Genomic DNA, 26,335 nt, shown 5'->3' on the forward strand with positions numbered 1-26,335 from the left:
AACAGGAAGGAAGTCTGTCTTCAAGTGTAGACTGGTGAAGTTAAAGGAGAAATCGTTTTTATGGGAACATGTCTGGCTTTTATTTTTGAGGAGGTGGTATAGTTGTGATGAAGAGGAGCAGAACACCAAAACAGGTGCGCTCTTTATTGGTCACAAGCTTAGTAAGCCCCTCTCTTAAAGGTACCTCTTGGGGCACCTGGGAGGCTCAGCTGACTTCAGCTCATGTCATGACCTCACGGTTCATGGGTTCGAGCCCTGCATCGGGCTCTGTGCAGACACACTCAATGTCTGGAGCCTGCTTCTGATTCTGTGTCATCTTCTCTCTCTGCCCTCCCCTGCTCATGCTCTCTCTCAAAAATAAAACATTTTAAAAATTAAAAAAATGTACATCTTGGCAGGAATATAAACAAAAGGTTACCTTAGTTCTCTCTCAAGGATATTATGCATTTTCCTTCAGGGTAAATTCATCTCTGCTTATCCTTTAATCACTATTGAATTGCAGCTTGATTCAGGGGACTAATAGGTGATGTGGTCAGCCACTTAACAGCAGCCAGTGATGTGAAAGTCAGTCTCCCAGGATGGTCATTAAAACCAGCATTCAAGTTAAATGGAAGGAAGAGGTTTTCTATATCCTATAGTTTAGCTTTGAGGTTAATTACTTTTTTCTTTTTTTCTGGCCCTAGAGAACTGGAGGATTTGTTTGCTCCTTTTTAATTTAAATCTATTTTCCATTCTCGGGATTTCATTTTTAAATAAGCAGACAAACCTTGTAATCGCATATGAGAAAATAAGCTGTATTTTGCATCTGCTATCTCCTCTAGGAAACTAGTGATATTAAATATTAGGTAAACAATGAAAGTTTCTCAGCAACAGGCAAACTCCTCAGTATGACAGTTCTTTCTAAGTCCCACCTGCTGATTTTTCCATTTTCTATCCAATTCACGTCTGTTTTCATTCTAAGTGTGTTTTTATATCTGTGATTCCCCCCAAACTCAAAACATCTCCAGTTCTCTCCTAACTTTTCCTAGACAGACTGACATCGACAACTTCATATAATCCAGCTGGCTTCCTAAACTAGTCTCTTGGTTAGTTTTAATGAATGATTTTAACTGCATTTATATTTAGTTGACAGTTTTCACCTGCACTCTCATTTGACTTCTTTGCCAGAAGACAGATTATATTTCCCCATCTTTTTAAATGAGGAATCTTCTGTATCCTGCCCAAGGATGTCCCACACTAAATTGCAAAGCCCAGACACTAACCCAGTTATTTTGACTCTAGGTGCAGCTCTCCTCCCCATGTTGTTTACACAACACAAAAACAGATGGCAATGTCTCTCCTGAGTGCTCTTTTCCTTTCTCTCGTACAGAAAATAATTACTCCCTCCAAACCATGCTACCATCTTGTGGTAATAAGTTTAAGCCATTTGGCTGAAAAGGAATTAACTGATTACTAATGGTGAAACGTAGAAGACTTTTTTGTCTCTTCCTAACCCTCTTCTGCAGTCACTTTATGATTTATTTAGTCCTTGGTTACATTAGTGGGAATCCAGAAATCTGGGAGCTTTTTGAGTATATGCAAAGCACAACATAAATTTTTAATATTTGACTCTATCTAAAACCGACTCTGCTAAGCTTACCTGTGCACTCCAGTTGGAAAATATTACTACAGTGTTGGACACGTCTATCTGTACTTAATAACTGGCACTAAAATGCTTCAGTCAGAAGCACGATTTTAATCAAGTCTGGAATGGAGCCTTGATGTCATCATTTGTATTTGTTAACTGTTGCTGATGTTTACACCCTTTTAAATGTTCTCACGTACTGCATCTCTATAATAACAATTCCCTTTGTGTTTCTACAGAAAAACCCAGAGGAAGACAACTCAGGGAGAACGTTGGGTTGGGAGCCGGGGCACTTGCTGCTTACCATCTGCACCGTGCGCAGTATTGAGCAGCTGCTGCCATTCTTCAACGTACTCAGCCAAGTCTTCAACAGCAAAGTCACCAGCCGATGTGTAGGACACTCAGGGAGCCCCATCCTCTACTCAAACACCTTCCCGAATAAGGACATGAAACTGGAAAACCACAAACCCTTTTCCAGCAAAGCCAGGCAAAAAATAGAAGAGATGGTAGAAAAAGATTTTCTGGAAGGGGTCATAAAAACTTGAAGCACCACAAGTGGTTCCATTTAGTTAAATGTAATTATTTAAGACAAACATTGCTCTGAGTTGTATAGGTTTTTTTTTCTTTTTTGTATGTAACAAAACACATTTCAGGTTGTATTTAATTTAAATATTTGTAAATAAGAGCAAATGTCTGAATGTGGCCTGAATCAAGTTTAAATATTGTTGGCTCATATTGATTATGGTGCCTAAGAGAGATCTATATATACATATATAGTCCATTGTTTTATTGTCCTGAGTTGTCTTAAACCTGCAAAATACACACTGCACATTTTTTGCTGTTGGTTTCAGGCTTTGTTTAATTTAGACTCATTGGGATCTTCTTTCCATTATTAACCACATTCCAGTATCAGAATGGTGGCGCTTCTCTGGCAGAGGCTTGGTGTCAAGTGTGACAGTTAGTGTTCTCCCACATACCTGCACTAAGAGGAATAAAGAGTAACTGAAGCCTGGGCTATGCATCCTCCTAAATGTAGCACGAGCATCTCAACCTGAGTACAGAGTAGAGATGCACAACCTCCATGTCACACTCTGAGCTCCTGGTGATGTTATGTGACGAGGTAAGTCACTGAAGAATCATTCTAAATTCTGCTGTGGAAAAATTGGTTGTGTCAAGTCTTCTCCACCCTCCCCCTCCATATCAACAATGGTGAATCCTGCAAAATAACGATCACGGTTAGGTAACGGCAATGGAAAAGACATTCCAAGGAGTTGGTAGTAAGGTTTAATTTTCCAGCAGCCCTCATGAATTTGTCCCCGAATGTACTATAAAGGTAATGATTAAGCCCCGAGCACTTTACATTAGTGAGACTGAAATTTGGTTCAAGTTTCACTTTAACAGGTAAAAGGTTTCCCTATTTCTAAATAACAGTTGTGGTAGTGTTTAAGAAAAACAATCAGATCTAGAAACAATCTAGTAAGGTGCATCGTAAACATGATTATAAATGTGTCTGAACCTGTTACATTAGTGGCAGTACCATTATTTTGTAAAAAGTTCTTAAAAATCCAGTTTGTCATGAATATAAAAATTATCTTCAGAAACCTGGTTAGGGTGTTTCTCCAACTCCTCCAGCCAGCTGAAATACTGCCAAGCTGACTGCACGTGCAAGGCTATCCGCATTTTCCTGAAAATGACACAAAAGGAGATTAGAGGAGAAAGACAGCATCTATCAGGTAACTTACAACTCTGAGGGAAGGGAAGAGAACTTTTTGTCTCACTAGCATACTCAAATGAAAATTTTTCTTTTTTTTTCACCTTTCAGTAACAAATTCCAAGATTCTTAAATAAATGGAAAACTCAAATTCTTCCAAGTCCGGTGAGTTCTTGGTTAATCAAATCAAATTGTAAAATTAGTTATTCCAAAATTCTGAATAAATTCAATAAAATCTAGCCCTTAAAAGTACGGCCACAATTGCCCTAAGTGTAAATAACCATTTAAGTCCCAGATGGCCTCTCCCCATCCACCAGCAATTTCTATTCACTATATTCTGGGATGGCCTAAGCTTCTGCCAAAAAGCTGCCAGCTCCCTTATAAGGGCCTCCTTCTGAGTGCCTATTCAACCCACTCTAGACTGCCTTAGCTGTGCAAACACTGATCAAGGGTTTAAGAGTAAAAGAGTGTGTGAAGAGGGCGAAGTTTAAAAAATCGAGACAGTGAAGTCTTGACCCTGTTAGGAAAAGAGCAGAGGCACAGAGCAAGGCTGTTTAAAGGAAATTATTTTGAAAAACAAATCAAAAGTCCAGAGACAAAGATGAATTTCCATCAACCTGGATGATGGTACCAGTTAACTTAGACATGTACCTCAAAGCCTGTTGTTTTCATTAAGCAACAGGATTATGTTTTTAAAGGAGTTTTTAAAAAAAGGATCATCCACTTCAGGCCACAGAAGACTAACGCACGGCAAAGTGTCTACTGATTATTCATGCCATGGATAGAAATAGGAAGTCTGGAATAAAAAGAAAAATATTTGGGGAAATAAACTAAGTTGGTCTAATTTTGTTCAATGACTGATGAAAGTACTCTTACAGTCTTAATATGAACCTAAAAATCTCCATAAACAATTATCACAGTGAGACTGCAACACTATTGAAATGGTTTTCTTTTCTCTCCTACTACGACCCCCACTACCCATGGTATCAGACTCTCACCGCACATTTTTTCAATAGAACCATCCCAGCTTACCTGCGAGTCTGCTTCTGCATATACTCGGACTACATCTTCCGTACCAGAAGGCCGGACAAAAGCTCGGGAGAGCTTGTATTTCTTCACCAGGTCATTGATTGCCTCCTGTAGTCCGGGAGGTGTAACTACTTGTCTTTCAGCATCAGTGGTGCTAATAACTTGCCTGTCTGCAACCTATGCACAAGCATTTCATATCTGTTACTATATAAGCCTAACCTGTTCAACAGAATTCCCATCAAAAGACTGTGGCCATTTCAACAATAACAGACCTACATTTCAGCTTATTGTACCACAGAGTGCAACTACATTAAAATTTTATAATTTTTATTTCTGCCAAAATCAGGATTATTAATTTCAGTTGTAGCTTTAAAGATTGCCTTTAGCAAAAATAGGCAACATTTCCACAGTCTTACAGTTACCACTACAATAGTGGCCAGGAAGGACTGTATGACTTAAGTCCCTGATCAAATAACTATTTCTATAAACTGTTGACAAAGCAGCAACCTATTATGTAAGAGGGTCATGATAAAAATCTCCTAAATATGCCAATCAGTAGCCACTTCTGTGACCTCGGGCTTTACTACCTCTAATTGTCTTTCACAAATCCTGTTGGTGAGTATGTACACTGGTATAAAGCTGTACAGAAATCAATGAGCATTTATATGAACTGCCTTTAAAAAATTTCTCTCCATTTAAGCCCAAAGATCCTACTTCTCAGCATCTAGCTAGCCCCAGGAAGTTCTGCGTGACCCAAGAATAATTCAAAGGAAATATTTTCACTTGCAATAATAGGCTAGCTGGATTGCTTCAAAATAACATGGGGGCTATGGAGAATGGGGAAGGACAATAGCTGAAATCTGTAGAAACTGAGAACACAGCGGTTTAATTTTTTTGTTCTCTCCACATTTATATTTGTTTTAAATTTTCCACAATAAAAATCTTTATTATAAAGAATATGTATCACTTTTTTCTTTTCAAGTCGGTAAACTAAATACTTCTCAAACAACTGGTTAAGATTAAGATGTGGGAAAACAGGATATAAGGCATTTTCTATAATATCTACATGTACATGATGAAACATGACACGGAATATTTTTTATATAGAGATTGGAGATAATACATTTTAGTTAATTTTCAGAAAAGAAGTAATTTTAAAATATTGCTCAGACCTTAACTTTGAGCTGTCTGTTTGGAAGATCCATATAAAGAGCATCCCACTGTTGTATAGTCAAGTCCTTCAGCGTCAAGATTGCCTCAATCACCAGCATATCAGAAATAGCATCACCAGCTGCCTACGAGACACAATGAAAGAAAGTGTACCCTTGGATATGAATGCTCTTAGAAAACAAATCACAGTATTCCTGTGCTTCCTCCCCACCCTCACACAGATTATTAAACTAGAGTGTGTGGAGAAATAAAAGGAAAGACCACAAAGAGTTCTACAAAGAATACTGAAACTAGCTCTTGAGAAACTTGCCTTTACTCTTCCTCCTTATCTATAAAATTAAGACTGAATAACTAGCTCCAAGCCCTTTGTTTCTTCATTTACGAAATGGGAATTATAACAACCCCTCTCCCTGGGTTACTGCAAGGATTACACTGAGGTATGTTAAGTGCCTTACTATGTGCAAGATATTCAAATACTAGTTCTGTCACTTTTTCCGGTCCTACTCTTTGCTTCCTCTGCCATACTGTATAGACTCCAATCTCACTGATTTGACACATATACATAGACTCAGTAGCAGAGTTTTGAATCTAGATGCGAGCTACTCATTATACTTACAAGTTTTCATCATAAAATACAGGGGTAAGGAAGCACATCAGTGTTCTGTCACTGCATTTCAGTGTCCATCTCCACTGTATATACCACTGTGGCAAGGAAGCTGCCAGGACTTTTCCACTTTTTTATGCAACACACTATTCTGTCTACCTTATGAACAATGGTAAAGTAACCAAGAGCCCGCCACCCTCCAGCTCTGACCTGGTTGAACAAGTCAATAACGTTTTCAAGCATCTTAGCAGCAGCTTTCCTTTTCTCATCTTCTAATTCTTTTGTGAGTTGTCTTATCTTTGTTTCGGCAGCTTTACTAAACAGTACCTGCAAGGAAAGCATAAACACACAATCGTAAAACATTCTCTTCGTGCCCAGTCATCCAAGTTAAACGACTTTTGAAACTCTGAATGAATCTGGGAAAAATAATGGTAGCCTTAGAATGTATGAAATTGACAAGATCACATCAGAACCCAAAAGATAATAGTTGGGGGAAAAATATCCTTCATGAATTAAAGAACTGGTTATCAAAATACAAAGAGCTGATTACAAAGAAAATACCACTCTGACAGAGGCAAATGTACATGATGAGTATATTATGTTTGCCCCTCTGCCAGCTCAATTAGTTCTGTGCAACCAGTTCTTTAAGCCTATCTGCATCCATTTTACTTGAAAGAATACAGAATTCAACACAACTAGCAGAGTTTTCTTGTCGTAAAAATTTAAAGGATATAATCTAGATAAAAGAAGAGTTCATTGTACTTATCTTACTATGGCAAATAGTACCATGTATATGATATACATCATGTTCCTCAAGATTCCTGTCATTTTAAAATGTTTTGCCCATGAGTTTAGTTACGTCAGAGTGGCTCAATACTATAGTCAGCACTTGATGAAATGACATGTTTGCTGGTAAACTAGACTACACTCTGGTCACTATTTCTGCTGGAACACAGCCATACACATTCCCTTATCCTACACCAGCAGAGCTGAAAGGTGCAACAGAGACCTTACGAGCCAAAAGTCTAAAATACTATCTGCCCTTTAAAATTATTTATCAACCTCTGCCTTAGATCACTGAAGTTATATTTTAACTGCATTTCCTGAGAAATTATTTTTCTTATGATCAAGGCCTCTAGAAGCCAGTTCAGAATTAATGAAAATCTGACCTAGGTAACATTTTCTTTTGGTTACCTCCAATCTATTTATGAAATGAGGTGTGCATAAAAACGTTTAAACAAAAGTCTGAACCTTATGAATACACTAAAAACCACTTAGTACACTACAAAATGGTGAATTTTAAGGTATGTGAACTATATCTCAAAAAATTCTTTAAATATTCTGCCTACAAAAAGCACCATAAAAATTTTACATGCTTATTGCTACTTACACTCATTTCTAGTCGCTCATAACTTAATTCTCAAGCATTCCAACACTTTTCAGTTTACCACAGCTACTGAACTTTCACTACCTATGGCCAGTTCAAAGAAAAGATTTTAAATGATAAACAATCTGCTTGTAAGAAAATTAAGAACTGCTTTCTTTTTTTTTTTTTTTTAAGAAACTAAAAAAAAAAACTGAGCCTGGGTGGCTCAGTTAAGCATCCAACTCCTGATATTGGCTCAGATCATGATCTCACAGTGCCCCACTTTGTACTTCACGCTGAGCGTGGAGCCTGCTTGGGATTCTCTCTCTCCCTCTACCCCTCCCCTGCTCGTGCTCTCAAAAACAAAAAAACAAAACCTGTCGGAACAAATTGTATTATCTGTTCACACTCAAAGATCATAAACAACCTAAAAGAAAACCAGTTTCTTTTTTTTTAATTTTTTTTTTTTTTAACGTTTATTTATTTTTGAGACAGAGAGAGACACAGCATGAACGGGGGAGGGTCAGAGAGAGGGAGACACAGAATCTGAAACAGGCTCCAGGCTCTGAGCTGTCAGCACAGAGCCTGACGCGGGGCTCGAACTCACGGACTGCGAGATCATGACCTGAGCCGAAGTTGGCCGCTTAACCGACTGAGCCACCCAGGCGCCCCAGAAAACCAGTTTCAACACACATAAGAATATATTAAGTAAACCCAATCTTACTCTACTGTCATACTGATCATTTCAACAAAGTGGGAATCGATTATAAGGTATTACTACTCAGAAAATTCCCATCATTAAAAAAAAAGTCCAGCTAAAGCTGGTTGTAACTAAGGAGAACTTACTGTGCCATGCCCATTTGCTTCAAAATAAACTCCAATGTCAAACTCTTGAGCCTTGTGATGTAAATGTTTTACACCAGTTTTAGTACAATAGACAGGTACCTATGACACATATTTAAAGAAACACAATAGCAGTTATTCAATGGGCAAATACATATTATATACCTACTCTCCGAAGACTACAACAGGGAACAAACCAGGAGCCATCTAGTGAGGAAGACACGCAATTAAAATACCAAGTGGTAAGTGTTAGTATGGGAGAGAGAAGGCAACTATAGAAATACACAACCAAGGGAAAAAGCAAGGCGGGAAAGAGGAGCACCCCCGGATAAAATATTGAAAGATTATAAGTGGGGGAGTGACATGATCTAATTGTGTAGAAAGCTCCATTAGCTACAATGTGGAGAATGGTTTACAGAGGTCTGCAAGCTTTACTATAAAAGGACATATAATAAATATTTCAAAGTTTACAGCCGTATTTCTTTCACAACTGCTCACTTCTGCCACTAGTGTGAAAGCAATCACAGAAAATAACAGAAACAAATAAGCATGGTTGTGTTCCAATAAAACTATTCATAAACATGTGGCAGATCAGTTTCTTAACCCGTGGCTTAGAAGGTTAAAAGACATTGGTTAGGAGGTTTCTAGAACTAATCCCATTAAGAAATTACGATGGTTGAACTAACAACACTGGGCAGCCCAAGCCTTGGATGGATCTGAGAGAGAAGAGTGGTTAATAAGTCTGATAGTGGCAAATCTCAAAAGAGATCAAGATAAAATAAGATTGGCCATTGATTGCATTTAGAAGACCTCGAGAAAGGTTAGAGCTAAAAATATTTAATTCATCCATAGGAGAATGGGTTGATGAGTAACAGTTTCTGATGTATTTGTTTCTTAAACAGGGTATATATTACCTATAAAAATGTTAACACAGAAAAGAAATACTAAAACGATAACCCAAATACTGAGAATCCCTGATAAATGGTGGGCAACTGGACACCAATGGAGTTCCTTGAGTGTGTTTACTGCAACTTTATATTTAAATCATGTCGCAAACTAGCAGCTTCCAGATGTGTTTTATTTTGCCTACCTATTTCTTTTAAATTTTTAATCAGCTGTCAAGACTTAAAAAGTAGTAGGAAGGAGAGTCACATAAAAACTTAGATTTTCAGCTTTTCTTGAAGAATCTGACTAAATGTGACAGCAGCTGACCTGTCTGGGCACACTCTTCCTAGTCCTTATGCACCTGCTGTACTTTTTGTCTTCACTTATCCAGATTCTACAAGAATTGGACTTTGCTACCCCTGCTTTAAAAAGAGTGGAAAAGCAACAAAAACTAGTAAAATGCAGGAATTTGAAAAGGAATGCACAAAAGTTGGAAAATACACTAGCTAGTGAGAAAGAGTAAAGGCAAACAGACATAATTTTGGCCATGGACCCTCCAACTCTTAGAGCAGGTGATGGGGTACAGAGGATGGTCAGTCATCTGGGGGATGTTGGGGGAAAAAAATCAGATACAAAACCTCCTCTAACAACCCAGAAAACTTGCCTATAGAAGAGTAAGAAAACAGTTTTGATTACTGAACACACCTCAAGCTAGACTGTGATGCACACCACAGGAAATCTGTTAAGAACTACAGACAGCAATCTCACCCTTTTATAATACAGCTGAAGGTAACTAGTAACAGATTCTATCCCTGAACAAACTTTTCCTGTGATCCCAAAGAGGTCCTATCCTTGCATGTCTGGAAGAGTCCAGTCTCAGCAAGAATCTCCTACCCTCCAAAACTGATCGAAGTCCTCACCCCATACCATACCCCAGGTAGTATCTAACCACCCCGGTCTGTCTTCAACAGGAGTCCTGTAAGATATGTTCAGTCGGAATCCTGACTCCTGAAGATTCCTTAGTAATGTTCCATCCACCAACCCCCTCTCCCACTTTTCCTTGTTGGATTAAGTCTCCACTTTTCCTTGTTGTATTAAGAGTAGCCGAGTCTCTCTCCCCGCCTGTGAAATCCCAAAGCAATAGTCCCTATGTCTACTGAATAGGCCTGCTTCTCAAGAAGACTTTACAGGACCACTTATTTTAAATTTACCTGATAATTGTGGTGGCAATCGGTGTTTAGTCCTTACCAAAAGAATAGTATATCTTCTCATATCTCGGTAACAAGTAAATATATGTGGCTGATTCCAAGCTGTAACTAACTTAAAACTCTCAGGAGCCTGGGAGACAGGATGCTATTTTCCCCGGAAGTTTACATTTCAATGAGGGGATTCTAGACCCTTAGGGAAAACATTCCTGAACTATAAAATCTGCTTAGCCTTTTAAAACATTTACATTCATAAGAAAAGGGGTGGGGGGTGGGGGAGTCTCTTTCCCTTTTTGCACCAGGGACAATTTTTTCCCCGTATCTTAATATCTTACCCTTAAATGGACAACAGCTCAGCTTCATGTACTGCGACCTGTTCACTTGTATGACCACACTGTTTTCCTCACAGAAATATCTTAAGATAGAATTATTAAGAAGCTACCAGAAAATGGAAATGGTTCAGTACCTTCATAACTTCTTCAAGATACCGTGTTGAACTTCCATTTGCATACGCAGTTTGTACAACACCAATATTCAAACTTTCTCCAATCTAGATAAAAACAATGATAATTGCCTTGCCATCAAAAGTAAAAACACTAACTACAAAAGCAAACATATAATGAGAGTTCTAAAGGATGCCAAAATTACCAGTTTATGCAATAAATGCCTAAAATGAAAATTTACATGTATGCCAGAAAAAAAAGCTAAAATACTTTTAAGCATTATTTATTTTTTTTCCAATATATGAAATTTATTGTCAAATTGGTTTCCATACAACACCCAGTGCTCATCCCAAAAGGTGCCCTCCTCAATACCCATCCCCCAAGCATTATTTAAATTCTACAAGGATTCCTTCCAAAAGAAGCTTGTGATTTCCTGACCTCTCTAGTATTTTAAATAAAAGTAGTTATTGAACTCTTTTAAAGTATAGCTTTTTCCACATTATAATAACTACTTCCCATTACATGCTATACTAAAAGCTGGCCTAAGGTTTCCAAAAGAGCAAAGGAGAATAAACCTCTCTCGCATTACTAACCACATTATAACATAGTAAATACATCTCTCAGAGGATGCAATCTTCTGTTTAAAGCTTTGGGAGTGATGATGGAACGCTCACTAAAGCGTCAGTTGTGAAGACACCAAAATCTTCATAAAGCTTCGAATCATAAAACTCTGCCAGTATAAGGAAGAAAAGAGCACTACTTTCAGGTTCGAAAACCCGTGCCCCATGGTGAAATGACTAAAATTACCATGTGTCATCTTGTATTTTCTGGCCACAGATGTAAGGAACTTTGTATAAATTGTGCCTTTGAGACCTGTTAGTCACCAGTGAGTCTTGTTTTAAAGAGCAGTCAGTCAATCATCCCACCATACCTCCAACAAGAGCTCTTTAAGGAAACTGCTAATCAGTGTTGCTATCTTGTCTCCATCTATGAGATGAAAGTGACCATCTACATCGAGGTAGTGATAAACGATTCTGTCTGCATCTCCATCAAAGGAACAGCATCTTTCATTAGACTTCATTTCCATTCCTAGCACACAGAATTTTAAAATGCATTTCAGTCACAGAAATAGGGATAAAACTCAATATAAAAAGTTTTTTCTCTTACATTAATTACAAGGGAAAAATATTTCACTAAAGTATGATCACAACTGGCCTTATGTGTTCCACATATCACTTTTCAAGAGGTACTTAAAATTATCCTTCCAAATAAAAATCAATGTCTTAATTTTTATTTATTTTTTTTTATTTTTTTTTTGTTTGACGTTGATTTATTTTTGAGACAGAGAGAGACAGAGCATGAACAGGGGAGGAGCAGAGAGAGAGGGAGACACAGAATTTGAAACAGGCTCCAGGCTCTGAGCTGTCAGCACAGAGCCCGACGCGGGGCTTGAACTCACGGACCGTGAGATCATGACCTGAGCCGAAGTCGGACGCTTAACCGACCAAGCCACCCAGGCGCCCCAATTAATTTTTAAATAGTATACAGGTTTACTGGCAGTTTTTACAGGGTAAATTCTTTCATAGCTAACTAGAAAAGGAGAATTCTATGCTGAAACTTGATATAATATTAAAATAAAATTCCAGAGGCACCTGGGTGGCTCAGTCAGTTAAGCGTCTGACTTCAGCTCAGGCCAAGATCTCACAGTGTGTGAGTTCGAGCCCCGCCTCAGGCACTGTGCTGACAGCTCAGAGCCTGGATTCTGCTTTGAATTCTGTTATCTCCCTCTCTCTACCCCTCCCCTGCTTGCACTCTCCCTCTCAAAAATAAAGATTTAAAAAATATAAAATAAAGTAAAATTCCGTTTTATAAACCGGTTGGTTTGGTAAGACAAGTTCCCATAGTTTGGTGAAAGCTACAGACTATTTGTGAATGCAATTTACCTAGAACTGTGATGCCCTTTAGATATAAAAAATAATCAACAGATGAGTTATGTGCTTCAACTCTGGTAGAAGTGATTTTTATTTGTTCACACCATCAGTAACAAGAAACATTGGTAAGTTAGAGGGAAGAATTGTAACCTGTGAGAGATACATGGCCAGTGTAATTTGCATAGGGTTATTAACACCTCAGCAACTGTCACATCAAACTTAGAAGATTTTGCTGTTCCTTAGCCATGAGAGCAGCAGGTGGACAAATCCAACATGAGGCTTTCATGAGGAATATGAATATAAGGTTGACTACAAGGCATAACACACGCTTCAGGAAAAGTGAGGGCCTATGGTTTTGTTCTTTCTGTAGCCCCGTGGTGCAGGGCCGCCAAGCACAACAGTCAAGAAAGAATTCTTAAGGCATTTTACGGTGCGAAAAGGTGATTTTCTTATAGCAGGGGACAGGACCCACAGGCAGAAAGAGCTGCGCTCGGACTGTGAGAAGTGACTGATTATATACTTTTAAGGTTGGCGGGGGATAGAGATAACATAAGTTTCTAAGGCATTTCTATATGCTAAAAGCGAGGTTGACAGAGATCTGGCTATTGTCAAGATAAGGTTGCTTTTAGTCTCTAATAAAACATCAACATTAAGGCAGCCATAAGTCCCTTGAGGTATGTCACACTCTGCACGTCTGGGTTTTTATCAGTGCGCTGCAAGCTGTAAGATTTACTTTCAGCTACATTTCTCTTGCCTTTGTTCTCACCACCCGTGCTTAGAGCAAGGGAGAGAAGAGCTCAGTATTTAGATGGATGGACAGATGCAGGATCTAGAACCAAACTGTCAATTCAACAAAAACAAGCAATTCAACAAAAAGGAGTTCAAACTAGCTGATGAACTAAAAATGTAAATGTGTACTACAGTGAGGCAGAATAACGTAAAGGAGAGAGGCAACTGGATGAGGTCTGTGGAGTTCTGAAGAATGCATGTCCTGTCTGAAGTTGGCAGGAGCCGCTCTAGGGCAGCCAATTATTGCCACATGAAAATGGACATTTTCTGACATCGGTAAAGAGAAGCCAGCATTCCTAATATTTAAGTAAAATCATGAAATGTTTAAATGGCGACAAGTAATGCAATACACACCACACAGCAGACCAAACAAAATACATCCGTTAAGCCAAGTTTGGCCCACCCACTAACAATTCAGGATTTACAACGCAGCTAAACATAGACCATCTCCTAGTACAACTACAGTCTTCCTCCTAATATACCAACTGGAGAAAACAGATTTTGCATACAGTTATAATTAAGCCAAGTTGCATTCCCTTTCCATAGTGTGTCTAACTCAGGTAAGGTGAAAAATGCTAGTCACTATTGCTATCCTTTAGATCAAGGATTCTCAAAGTGTGGTCCTCAGACCAGCGACATTAACAAAGGCTGGGTGCTTGACAGAAAGACAAATTTTTTTCCTACCCTAATTCTACCCAGACCTATAGAATCAGAAACTCTAGAGTAAAGCCCAGGAATCTGTGTGCTAACAAGCCCTCCAGGTGATTCTCACTCATACTGAAGTTTGAGAACTACTGCTTTAAAACACCAATTCCTGATTTTGATTCCCCCCCCACCCCTCCCCCAGACATTGCCTACACACTGTAGGAGTCATGTGACTCATAGGCAAAGGGCATGGACCATGTTTCGAATGGCATGGACAGTAAGAAAGTGTCCAGATGTCTAAAGCGGGGCGCCAGGACGAGCAGCATGACTCAACTCACTTGGCCACCTCTGTCTCTTAAGTAAGACTGGTTTCAAAGAACTCTAAAAACACATTTTCTACATACCCTGTGGAGGTTTCTGATGACTTTTCACAAAGTCAGCCCCACATAAATGATTGAGTTTCCCTTTGGTGCCGTCATTGAAGAGCTGAACTGACAGCCCCTGGGAAATGTAGTGTTCCATTTCTTTCAGCTTCAGGGCCCCTATGCCATTTGCACAGTCAACCTTAACTGATCTATATTCATCTTCGCTGCACAAAGTCTTAAAAGGAAAAGACATATGGAAGAAAAATTTCAAGTTACAAAAAAGCGAAACATATAGCACATATAGGTATATGTAAACATCTTCTATTATTTCAGTTAACTCATCTATTTTACCCTGGGAAACAAAAGGGTATACATATTCAGATGAAAATTGCAGAAAACCAAAGTGAAATTTAAAGGCCTTTAAAACTTTTTGGAAATTGACACTAGAACAGTTTCATTGACTGAATACCTTATGGAAATGGAGCTTTACTAGAATTTAGCCTCAATTAAGCAGGGACCCTTCAAAATAATACTACAGCCTATATTACATGACAGGCATTCAAATGTGGGAATGAATATACAGATGGATGAGCAGAATGATGCCTGCTATTCCCTTCCCAGCACATAACACCACTGGGATGTATGGGTTTTTTTGTCAGTCTCCTCTCTGGCCCACCCTCACTTCAGAATAAAAATTCTTTAAGAACAAGGGCTCTGTTTTGGTTAACATATATTCAATATTTGTTGATCAAATTACACCCCGCAAACCCCATCAAGGTTTAAGCAGCTAATCTACACAGGAGAAAAATCTTTTTCAACAGCAGACACCTCAAGTATGATGCCAATAGCATCTAACATTAACCTTAAGAGCAAATTCATCTGAATAAATACTTCTGTAACCTTAAGAACCCCACCAGGTTTTCCCCCACCGTGATCTCAGAATGTACTACGTGTACTACGTGCCTCGCCAAGTAAATGCCAATAGACAGCAGGACACAAGGGCCAAGCCTTGTGGAGCCCTAGAAAAGAAAAGGAAATACACTGCATTTTTGGAAAAAGGAGGAGTGATGAGCTATCTACTTAAGATAAATTGTTGAATTGATCTTATTTTATTCATTTGCTTAAACTCTAACCATGTTCACGAGATTTTTACCTGTTTGGTAAGTTCCATAAAGGCCTTAGAGAGTTTCTGGTAGTAACCTTCTAGGGTTGCCTCTCCATATTGGCCACTGGTATTTCGACAGTATACCATGTAGTGCAGCTGGGGCGTTGTTACCAAGCCGTAATCTGTCATAGAAATACAAAAAGCAATTCACCACATTTCTTAATAAAGAAAAAAATGTTTAAATGGATTCATACCATATGAATTTGAGAGCAACAAATCTTCAAAATAAAAACATCTCAGAGGACACAAAAACACTTTCAAACTATCCAGAAATATGCATAAATATATCCACTGAAGTTATTACAACTGCCTGTCACATTATGATACTGTGATTTATAAGAAACAGGGGTGCCTGGGTGGCTCAGATCGTTGAGCACCCGACTCTTGATTTCAGCTCAGGTCATGATCTCATGGTTTCTGGGATCGAGTGGGGCTCCACACCGACAGCCAGAGCCTGGTTGGGAAGCTGTCTCTCCCTCTTTCTCTCTGGCCCTCCCCACACACCACCCTCCCTCTAAACACACACACACACACACACACACACACGCACACACACGCACGCACACACACGTGTGTGTGTGTGTGCGTGCGTGTGTGTGCGTGGGTGTGGGCTCTCTCTGTCTCAAAAATAAATAAACTTAAAAAAAATTGGAGATTTGGTCTTTGTCTCCATTCTAAGAAGGGCTTCTAAACCCATGAACTTCCTAAGTGAAGAGACTAGAAATTGTCTTTTGTTATGCTAATGAGACAAGGAAGGCTCCAAGGGAACCCAAAGATGGGGCTGGTTGCCAGGGGAACCAACCATGTGATTTGAGAGCTGGAACTTTCAGACCTCTCCCATATTCCTGGTCCCCCTTGCCAATCCAGGCAGAACAGAAAAGAGGGGCTAGATTGCATTCAAATATCAACAGTCAATCCCTTAACTGATTGTACCCATGTAATGAAGCCTCCATTAAAAACCCAAAAGGACAAGCTTTTGGGTTGGTGAAACATGTGGAGACTGGGGAGAGTGGTTGGCCAGAGCATGGAAGTTCCGTGCCCCTTCCCACATACCTTGCCGTATCTCATCCATCTGGCTGTTCCTGAGTTATACCCTTTATAAGAAACCAGTAATCTGGTAAGTAAAATTTTTCTCTTGAGTTCTGTGAGCACTCTAGCAAATTAATAAAACAAAGAAGGGGGTTGTCAAAAGCCCAGGTGACTGGCATCTAAAGAGGGGGCATGGGGAGTCATGTGGCACTGTACCCTTAACCTATGGGATCTGACCCTACTTCTAAGTAGATAATGTCAGAGAATTAAATTGGTTGTTTGGTAATGTTGGGGGGGGAACCCCACACAGTGGGCACATACTCAATTCTAAAAGAAATATGAATGACTACTATTAATAAAAAAATCATTTAATATGGACAGGTAACAAAAATAGAATATAGAAAAATAATAATTGAGTTATAGTTCGAATAATACTGCAAACTATGTAATTCAGATGAACCTCCTAAAAACCACCAAAAATGCCAGATAAAAGAAAAATCTCCTTTTAAAAAGCATTGCTGTGCCAATGAGTTAAAGCGGAAATTAGGCTAAAATCTCTGTGAAGGGAAGAACTCCAAGATTTCAACTATGGGAAGTCAGTTTTGCTTTAAGGTCATTCCTCTCAACCAGAAATTAACTTACTGCTTCCAGTACAAACAAGTCCATGTTGACCTAAGATAAGAAGGACACCAGGTGCCTGGGTGGCTCAGTTGACTGAACGTCAGAGTTTGGCTCAGGTCATGATCTCACGGTTTGTGAGTTCGAGCCCCACATCGGGCTCTGTGCTGACAGCTCAGAGCCTGGAGCCTGCTTTGGATTCTGTGTCTCCTCCTCTCTCTGCCCCTCCCCTGCTCATGCTCTGTCTCTCTCTGTCTCTCAATAATAATTAAAGGTTTAAAAAAAAAAAAAAAAAAAAGGAAGGACACCCAATAGAAGGCCAGGCCCTCATGAAGTTGAAGCTTCAAAGGACTACTCTTCAGAAAAAGGGTGAGTCCGAAGTGAATCAGCCCCAAGTACCCACTCCCAGAAGAGTGGTCTTGACACCAAGCAGAGCAGGAAATATCCCATCCCTGAAGAGCTGTCACCAGAAGCACAGGCCTCCCACAGGTTTCCAGCCCCAATTCACGTAACCACAGAGGTCCAGAAGAACTCTGTCATCAAAGAACCTTGTCATCCACCAGCCAAGTCGCACCCCCAGGCACCCAGCAAAGGCAATAACTAAACTCTGCCAGAGAAATATGCCTTACCATACACCTCAAAAATGTCCCACAGATAATTTTCCAAGAAAAACAAACAGCTTATAGTCAAAAATAGCTAAACACACAAGAAAAGTACCAAGAACAAGAAACAGAAAAAATAACAGAGATGGACCAGTATCCAGTGAATATTCTGTAACTAAATCCAACACAGATCTTCAAAGTCAAGCACAAAGTTTAGACTAGAGGCAAAAGATCATTTAAAAGTTACTGAACCCTGCAGTTCTACAATGGAAATGGTATTTCATGAAGGCACCCATGGCTCTAACGTAAGGATCAGGTGGAAAGAGGTGTAGGAGCTCAAAAAAGTGGATCAGCGCTTAACCTAGCTTAACAGAGGGGTATAAGGAGAGGAAAACGATTATTTCAAAAGACTTACCAAAAGATGGAACAAAAGGATTTCGTGACCAATATCAAAATGACCAAATAAACATTTTACAAATGACTATTATATACAGTTAATCAAGAAACAATGACTCTTATGTAGTTACTCTTCTAGTCTACTGATCAACCCAGAAACCTACAAGCCATTCTTCATAGCTCTAGCTCATAATGTATCATAAAATCCTTTGAAGTCAATACTAACTTCAAATTTCTCCACTTCTCTCACAATCATCCCTCTTACATGAACTACAGTAGTCTCTTTTTCTTTCTTACAACCTTCCTGTCTCTCTGTACATAAAAGCCAGACTGACTTAAAATGGAAACGTGATCATATTCCTACGCACAAAATCCTTCAATGGAGTTCCAGTGCATTTGGAATAAAACCCAAATCTTTACCGCAACCTACACGGCTTGAAAGGACAGGGCCCCTGCTTCCCTCCTCAACCTTATCTTCTACCAGCTTCCCCCATTCTCTCTAAGCAGCAGCTACATTAACCTTTCACTAAGCTGAAGACAGAAATGAGGGAAAGGTAAAAAAAAAAATTTTTTTTTTAATTACTCTCAAATTTTTCTAGACTAAAACATTAGAAAAGTATTATACAGCTAGAATGGCAGTGCTGAAAAAGTGAACCATTCTGAGAATGGTACAAACAATAGTTTCAGGCAGGATGAATCTGGGGTAAGGGCAGACCACTGCAGACCTGAGACTGTCAGGGCTCATGGAACCCACTTAGTGAGATACAACCAACATTTTTGTGTTTTTTTTAAATAACACAGGTGAATGCATGTCGTGCAGTATAGGTATTATTTATTGATGCTTTTGTGTCACTTATACACACAAGTATGTATGCACACATTGTGATGCAAAATGGGGTTCTGACGATAAGCTGTGATTGGCATGAAACAGACTACTGGAGAACTGTACATAGCACACAATCAAAAATGTTTGAACTAACAAGTGAAGAATTAAGCTTCACACAGCTGGAGCTATGGCAGTAAAGATGATCATTCAGCAAGCAGAACGAAAGAAATATGCAATGCCCAAATTGAGAGAAAGGGCCCAAATGGAAGACCAATAAGGGACAGTGGCCAAGGAAGTAGAATCTTAAAGAAAGAAAGGAGGAGGTCACAGTGTGGAGAGCTATCAAGACAGCAACTAAAATAAAAACTTCAAAATATAAATTCTGGAAATAATTTTTAGGTCACAGATCCCTTTGAGCATCTATCTGACAAAAGCAAAGAATCCTCTACCTAAAAAAGTGCACGCACAGGTAACACTCTGCACACTGTAGCAAGAACTCTCTGTCACCAGATCCCTGCAGCTTAACCAAACACTTCCCAGGAAACCCTGGGCCCCAGGCTAAGAATCCCCACTTTATAATTTTTTTTTTTAATATTTATTTTTGAGAGAAAGAGCGAGCGAGCGAGTGGGGGAGGGGCAGAGGGACAGGGAGACACAGAATCCGAAGCAGGCTCCAGGCTCTGAGCTGCCAGCACAGAGGCCAACGAGGGGCTCAAAACCACGAACCACAAGATCATCTGAACCAAAGTCAGATGCCCAACTGACTGAGCCACCCAGGCATCCCAAGAATTCCCACTTTTTAACAGCCAATGAATCTGGCAATTAGAATTCAGATGAGTGTTGAGAGAGACATTTCACTGAAGGGGCCAGGATGGAGACTTTGCCTGCGGTGGGATAAGTAATGACTAGAAAAGCAGAGAAGTAAGCCAAGGCAAGCTCTTGGAATTACTCTGAAGAAACGAGCACACAGGGGCTGGAAAGGAGATTGAAAAGGTCAAGAGAAGATATTTTTAAATAAGAAAGTAGGGAGACACTAGGGAAATTCACCTCCAAGCACAATGGAGTCACTGCATTCACAAGGGGCATGCATGGTAGATGATGTGAGAAGAGGATTCAAGCTTCCATTGTACTGCATGTAATTCTATAGGAAAAACTACCTGTCAAAACTTAAATCATGATAAGTAGGCCAAAGCGACTTTGCATCATGATTTGATATGTAACGGCTGATTCCACATGTGATCGGCTATTAGAGAATACTGACAGAAGCTCCCCAGAATGAACATCTTTAAGTAACTTCAAAGGTGTTCATACCAGAAAATTTACTAAAGTAAAGGAAGTTAAGATCAGTATTTCTTACATATAATCTCCTATAGGTAAACCAAAATATGCACACCAAGAAAAAAAATTATTGAATTTTCTAAATTTAAAAAACTAGTATTTAATACCTAGGAGTTCATTTTTCAAAACCTTTTTTATCCACGTTTTCAAACTTTTCTAAAATGTTACTACTTTTACAACTTTTTAAAACTTTTTTTCTAAGATTAACTTAATTCACAGCTCAAGATAGCTACATACCATGAAATTGACCTTCTAAAACAGTTACACCATCTATTACAGACTGTGAGAGTTTCTCACTGGTGGGCCTAGAAAAGAAAAGGAAGAAAATAACACATCCCATCCTGAAACCAAGAGTTGCTAAATTCTGAAAGCAAATACAGAAATTATGTGCTACATATTTCAGAATAATAAGAAACCTGTCAAGTCTGAAAACACTGGAAAGAGGATATAGGCAAAGTATAAGCATTTTCCAGCAGTCTTTCACAATACATTTCTCAGAAAGAGTTTGGTTTTTAAACAAATTTAGAAAACAGATATAAAAATACACTGATTACACCATCCCCAAATACGTGGTCAAGTTTGACTGTAACAACATGTACATTACCTAGGAACAGTAGCAATAAATACTGAATGCAAACAGTGTGCATTATGCAGTACAGGGGAGTAAACCACCAAGGTTATGCAACCTGTTTTTCATTTGGAAAAGTCGGAACAAATTATCAATCTGAAAATAATTATATAACTGCCTTGTAAAAAATAATGTTATACATCATGTAAACTAGTTAATTGGTAAGAGGCAATTACATGGGGGAAGGCTTTCCTGGGGGATAATTATTTGTTTCAGAACATAAATCACTAGGCTATTTCTGATACCTATAAATCCACAATCAATGGTATTTGGAAGTCTCGCTGGTAACATATTAAGGATAAAACACCAGTCTAAGCCATGAGGACACTGACTGGAAATTTCCTTTAGAAAGAATCTCTGGCAAAACAAGATCTTATATAAAAGAGAATGCTTCTGTTTCAAAGTACACTTTTAATCTAACATTTTACAAAAATATGTTTTTGTAAAGGACAGCAAAAGCTGCCAATTATGACAAATAGTCCCCTCTTGTCCATGGTTTCGCTTGCCATGGTTTCAGTTATCTGGGGTCAACTGCAGTCCAGAAGCAGATGACCCTCCTTCTAACTTATCATCAGGTCAACAGTAGCCTAACACTATGTCACAGGGCCTACATGATTCACCTCACATCCTCTCTCACATGAGCATTTTATCATCACATAGCATCACAAGAAAGAAAAGAGTACAGTACACTAACATATTTTGAGAGTGAGAGAGACTACATCCACATAACTTTTATTACAGTATGTTGCTGTAACTGTTCTACTTTATTATTCATTTTGATCTCCTACTGCGTTTAACTTATAAATTCATCTTTATCATAATTATGGATGTACAGGGAAAAACATGGTATATATGGAATTTGGTACTATCCATGGTTTCAGGCATCCACTGGAGGTCCTGGAATGTATCCCTCGCAGATGGGGGATTGGGGGATACTGTATGTAGAAATAAATTGTTAATGTTTCCAGTGAACTCCAGCATGCAAAAACGATACAAATATATGAACCAACAATTATGTAGATTATAAGGTAAATCTCTAAAAATATTATAATGTGTTCTTACTCTACAGGAGAAAATAAACCTATAGAAATAAAGGGGCGGGAGGCATTTGTTAAGTACTTCTCTCATGTCAGGAAATAGGTATTTTGTATACATTATGTCATGTAATTCTCACAAAAATCCTGTGTTAGGCTTTATCATCAACATTTTATAGACGGGCACATGGAAGCTCCAAAAGGTTAAATAACCTATTCAATTATATAGTGTCAGAGTTGGGGTTCAGACTCCAAAACCCAAGATGCACAGAGAGACTTAGCTCCTACATCCTACTAAAAAAAGGCCAGGTAGGTGGAGGAGCCTCTTAGGGCAGTTCCACTTTACTTCCTTCTTTCAGTTTATCATGGGCACTAACATTAATGTAATCACTTATGTGGAGTCCCCAAAGCTGCTTTCACCAGTAACTCTGATGGTCACCTGGTATCTCTACCAATCACTATGAAGGCATCTTGTTGCAGATTCACAGCTGCTTTCACACTGATGTCCATCAACACTCTCGGCATATCTTGTTCCTCAGCATTTGCCAAACAGGTAGCATGTTCCTCCCAGGATGGTGCCAACATTTCACCCAAAGGATCAACCAATTTTACCCCATTGTCTTCCTTAAAAGAAAAACAAACAATAAGCCATCTACGAGCATTCACAAGGGTGAGTTGAGGAAGTAAACTCAAGCTGTTTTCCCCTAAAAAAGACACTGATGGCTGAGTGACTTCACCAGTGACCAGTACAGAATACCAGGCACTGGACTAAGTATTTTATAATACTTATAATAATAATAATCCTATTATTATTCCAGTCTTACTTTGAGAAAATGGATTCAAATCAAGAAATCTGCTTATGTTCATATAGCTAATAAGTGTCAGTGCTGCTATTAAAATACCAAGTCCATATTAGTTTTAAGCCCACAGCCACTATGCTACACTAGCTTTTTTAAAAGGCTGTCATCTGTGCATTCACCATCAATTACATGACCATGGTGCAAATGGAGCAGAATGAGGGCAGTGAGAGCTCCTCCCCACTATGACTCTGTACTCTAAGAACATACTGGCCAATATGTCAACTGGTGGGTAACAGAAGCTGAAAACAGACTCCCCATTCCGTTTTGCTCAAATTTCTGGGAAGAAATAAACTGTAGTTCAGCATGATTGTCAACTGAAGGAGACAACTCAGTATTAAGAAGTACTTCTGGAAGTAGCAATAAATATAGGCTTCCGCCCGTAAGTCAATCAATTATGGTGATTTAGACATTCAGACATGCATTTCTAGTGATCCACGTTTACAAGTTGGACAAGCAGTGTCCTCTTGTGTGGAGGGAAGAGGAGGTTATAATCCTTCACAGACCTACTTAAACTTGGTGCAAATTTATCTACAAAGGCAAAAATCTCAGTCCCTTGCCACCAAACAGAAGCATATTATTCAAACCATGTATTAGTGGGCTATGGACAATACAGAAGAGTTAGACTATGTCAAAAGGAATACTTTGAGAAAAAAATGTAATTGTCGTAACCCTACAACCATTAGACCTCATCAATAACCTGCCCAAAGCTCACTTCTGTATCTGGAGCCACCCGTTTGGCTGTTCATTCAGAACAGGAAGCTATTCCCTAACTACAGAAAACCAGTCTTAAATACGTTCAAGACATTCTGAATGAATCTTTTCAAATGTTTGCCCTTCCCCATCTTGCCTCCAATCTCTCTACTCTCTACTACATTAACAGAAGTAACACTTTTTGTTACTGATACTGTCTCAATACAACTAACTTGGAAGAACATTCTGTTATTTCTCTAATATGAACACAGTCCAAGAAATGAGTCTCATTTAATTCTCTCTACACCCTCTATGGAGTCATGAGCTAAATGACCACTCATTAAGAAAAAGCCATTTCAAACCCAAAGGCACATAAGGAGCACAAACATTCCTAGAATTAATTTGTACTTTTGGTCAAACTGCTCAGACACTAAGACGTGTTCTTGTAAACAAAGATTTGCTTTATCGGAGCACGAAAAGCATTACCTCAGGATTATGTGATGCTGTTACCATGACCCCTATTGTAGATTTTGTCTGTTTTGACCTCAGGACAGCTAATAATCCCATGCGAAACATGACATGATCGAGATGTTCTGCTTTCGTTCGAAAGCCAGCAGTCCCATACTGAAGAATGAGTCCACTGGGCTTGGGATGTAATGCGGAGTATTCTGTAATAGCATCTAAATCCATGTCTACAAAATTAAGGAATATTTTTCAGGCACGAGAAATGTTACAAGGACCATTTGCTTTAAAAGCTGCCACCATAAACTAAGAGGTCTGCCTCATTCTGAATGCCCACAAAGAAGGTTTGAGAAAGAATGGCAGAATAAGTCCTGGTGATAGGCATTACTTAGAAGATCCTCCCCAAATTGTATCGTCCACTCGAGGGCAGATAGCAGCAGACTGTCCCTCCAACTCCTCTCTCGTTTTGTCGCCAGGACTATTCCTGGACCCAGGGAAAATTTTAAATGGTCCACTCTCAACTAAAATGAAGATTCCACACATAGATTCATAGAATTCTACAAGTTCAAAGACTATCTCATTTCATAAACGGAGAAACTTAAGTCTGGGCCTCAGTTAAATAACATAAACAGACAAGGGTAGCTGGTGACAGACTGAGGCCTAAGGTCACAATGTCAAATGGACTGGGACTACGTATCCAAAATATCTGGAAAGTCTGTGTGGTTCTTTTGTTATTCCTCCCACACCAGAGACATACTCCCAAAGGAAAAGCAAAGGGCAACAGCTTCCTCTCCAAAACTGCCCAGACCTCCTAATAAACCTTGCAGTAGATTTTTCTATTTTCATTAACAGAGGACCAGGACACCCTTCTAAATTAAGCTCTGACAGTAGCAACATCTTCTTTCTCCCTTTAATTTTAAACAGTGGCCCTGAGCCCACTAGCACTTCCTTCTCTGGGATACTACAGTTTTAAGTGGAACTTGGGGTTTCCAACCTCAGGTGTATATACTATTCACTTCCCCAGTCAGTCCCATTTCCAATTAGCCCAGAGATGAACAGCAGTCCTGTCTCATTTGCTTTACTGTCCTTCGATGCTTCAATGAACAAAAGTTAAAGAAAATGGTAGAAAATTTTTGCTTTTGTCCAACTGGAACAAGCTGGTATTCAGCAAGCTAATTTAGTTTGGTCCAAAGTGATCAAATCTCTTGCACAAGCAAGAATATATTTTGTTAAAAACTGACCATTCGGTAGTATATCATGATTATTCATAAGGGCGTAAACCAGTCCTGTTAAATCCAGAAAGTCTTTTAAAAAGAAAAAAGATCAAATGCTTCCACCCTTCAATGCGTTTTCGGTCCTAAAACTACGTTCAACGAGGGTGCGAGCGCTTTTTTTTTTTTTCAATATATGAAATTTATTGTCAAATTGGTTTCCATACAACACCCAGTGCTCATCCCAAAAGGTGCCCTCCTCAGTACCCACCACCCACCCTCCCCTCCTTCCCACCCTCCATCAACCCTCAGTCTGTTCTCAGCTTTTAAGAGTCTCTTATGCTTTGGCTCTCTTCCACTCTAAACTCTTTTTTTTGAAAGTACTTACAGGTCCAAACGGCGACCACTCTAAAAAAGTTGAGTGCATCCCCCTTCCCTTCATTCAATTACCAACCCCTGGTTTGTTCCGCTTTCCTCCCAGCCCCCAAGTCGCCGCACTTTTTCCGGCTCTCAACCCCTAGTTTCACCCTCTCCCCCCCCCCCCCCCGCCACGCCGCACCGCCCCCCAGGCCTCTGGACCAGAATGCCCAGGGGCACGAGACCCTCCGGGCGCTCTGGAGGCGCCTGGGCGGGTGTGTCCGGCGCACGGTCCGTGGGTCAACCCGCTAGCTGGCCCACTAGACCGTCGGCAGGCCGAGCCCCTACGGACTGGGAAGTCCCCTTCTCGCCGCCAAGCCTAAGGGCCCCCGCTCACCTCTGCCTGGAGACTCCCCCTCACTTCCACCTAACCGAGCCGCTCCCCCGCCGCGGCGCCTCCAACCTAACTGAAGCTCTCGGAACCCGCAGACGTGGCCCTGCGTGACTTC

General features: G+C 39.6%; 2 protein-coding genes across 17 annotated transcripts in view; one reads left to right on the forward strand and one right to left on the reverse strand.

Moving 5' to 3' along the window:
* DOP1A (DOP1 leucine zipper like protein A) overlaps positions 1 to 2,467 on the forward strand; it is a 111,557-nt gene extending 109,090 nt beyond the window's left edge. For 13 of the 14 annotated variants that reach the window (XM_058734563.1, XM_058734568.1, XM_058734567.1 and 10 more), the window contains one exon: positions 1,864 to 2,467. In XM_058734563.1, the coding sequence (XP_058590546.1) occupies positions 1,864 to 2,169 (306 nt within the window). In that variant the 3' untranslated portion in view covers positions 2,170 to 2,467. Of the gene's footprint in view, positions 1 to 1,281; positions 1,835 to 1,863 lie in introns of those variants that run through there. The other variant, XM_058734574.1, reaches the window with a different exon arrangement.
* A 428-nt stretch (positions 2,468 to 2,895) lies between these two features.
* On the reverse strand, positions 2,896 to 26,331 carry PGM3 (phosphoglucomutase 3). Of its 3 annotated transcripts, XM_058734580.1 has the most exons (13): positions 26,224 to 26,331; positions 24,283 to 24,488; positions 22,686 to 22,870; positions 20,822 to 20,889; positions 15,764 to 15,897; positions 14,650 to 14,845; positions 11,812 to 11,969; positions 10,904 to 10,987; positions 8,351 to 8,449; positions 6,349 to 6,465; positions 5,537 to 5,659; positions 4,368 to 4,541; positions 2,896 to 3,308 (listed from the first exon to the last, which is right to left on the reverse strand). In XM_058734580.1, the coding sequence occupies exons 2-13, from the start codon at positions 24,484 to 24,486 to the stop codon at positions 3,231 to 3,233; spliced, it is 1,620 nt and encodes a 539-aa protein (XP_058590563.1). In that variant the 5' UTR covers positions 24,487 to 24,488; positions 26,224 to 26,331; the 3' UTR covers positions 2,896 to 3,230. The 3 variants fall into 3 exon arrangements, with proteins under 3 accessions (XP_058590563.1, XP_058590562.1, XP_058590561.1); XM_058734579.1 differs by lacking the exons at positions 2,896 to 3,308; positions 26,224 to 26,331 and adding an exon at positions 25,858 to 25,945 and having other exon boundaries at positions 3,321 to 4,541; XM_058734578.1 differs by lacking the exon at positions 2,896 to 3,308 and having other exon boundaries at positions 3,322 to 4,541.
* Positions 26,332 to 26,335: the final 4 nt, after the last annotated feature.

The sequence above is a fragment of the Neofelis nebulosa genome, chromosome 6 (genome assembly GCF_028018385.1).
Source record: "Neofelis nebulosa isolate mNeoNeb1 chromosome 6, mNeoNeb1.pri, whole genome shotgun sequence".
Classification (NCBI taxonomy): domain Eukaryota; kingdom Metazoa; phylum Chordata; class Mammalia; order Carnivora; family Felidae; genus Neofelis; species Neofelis nebulosa.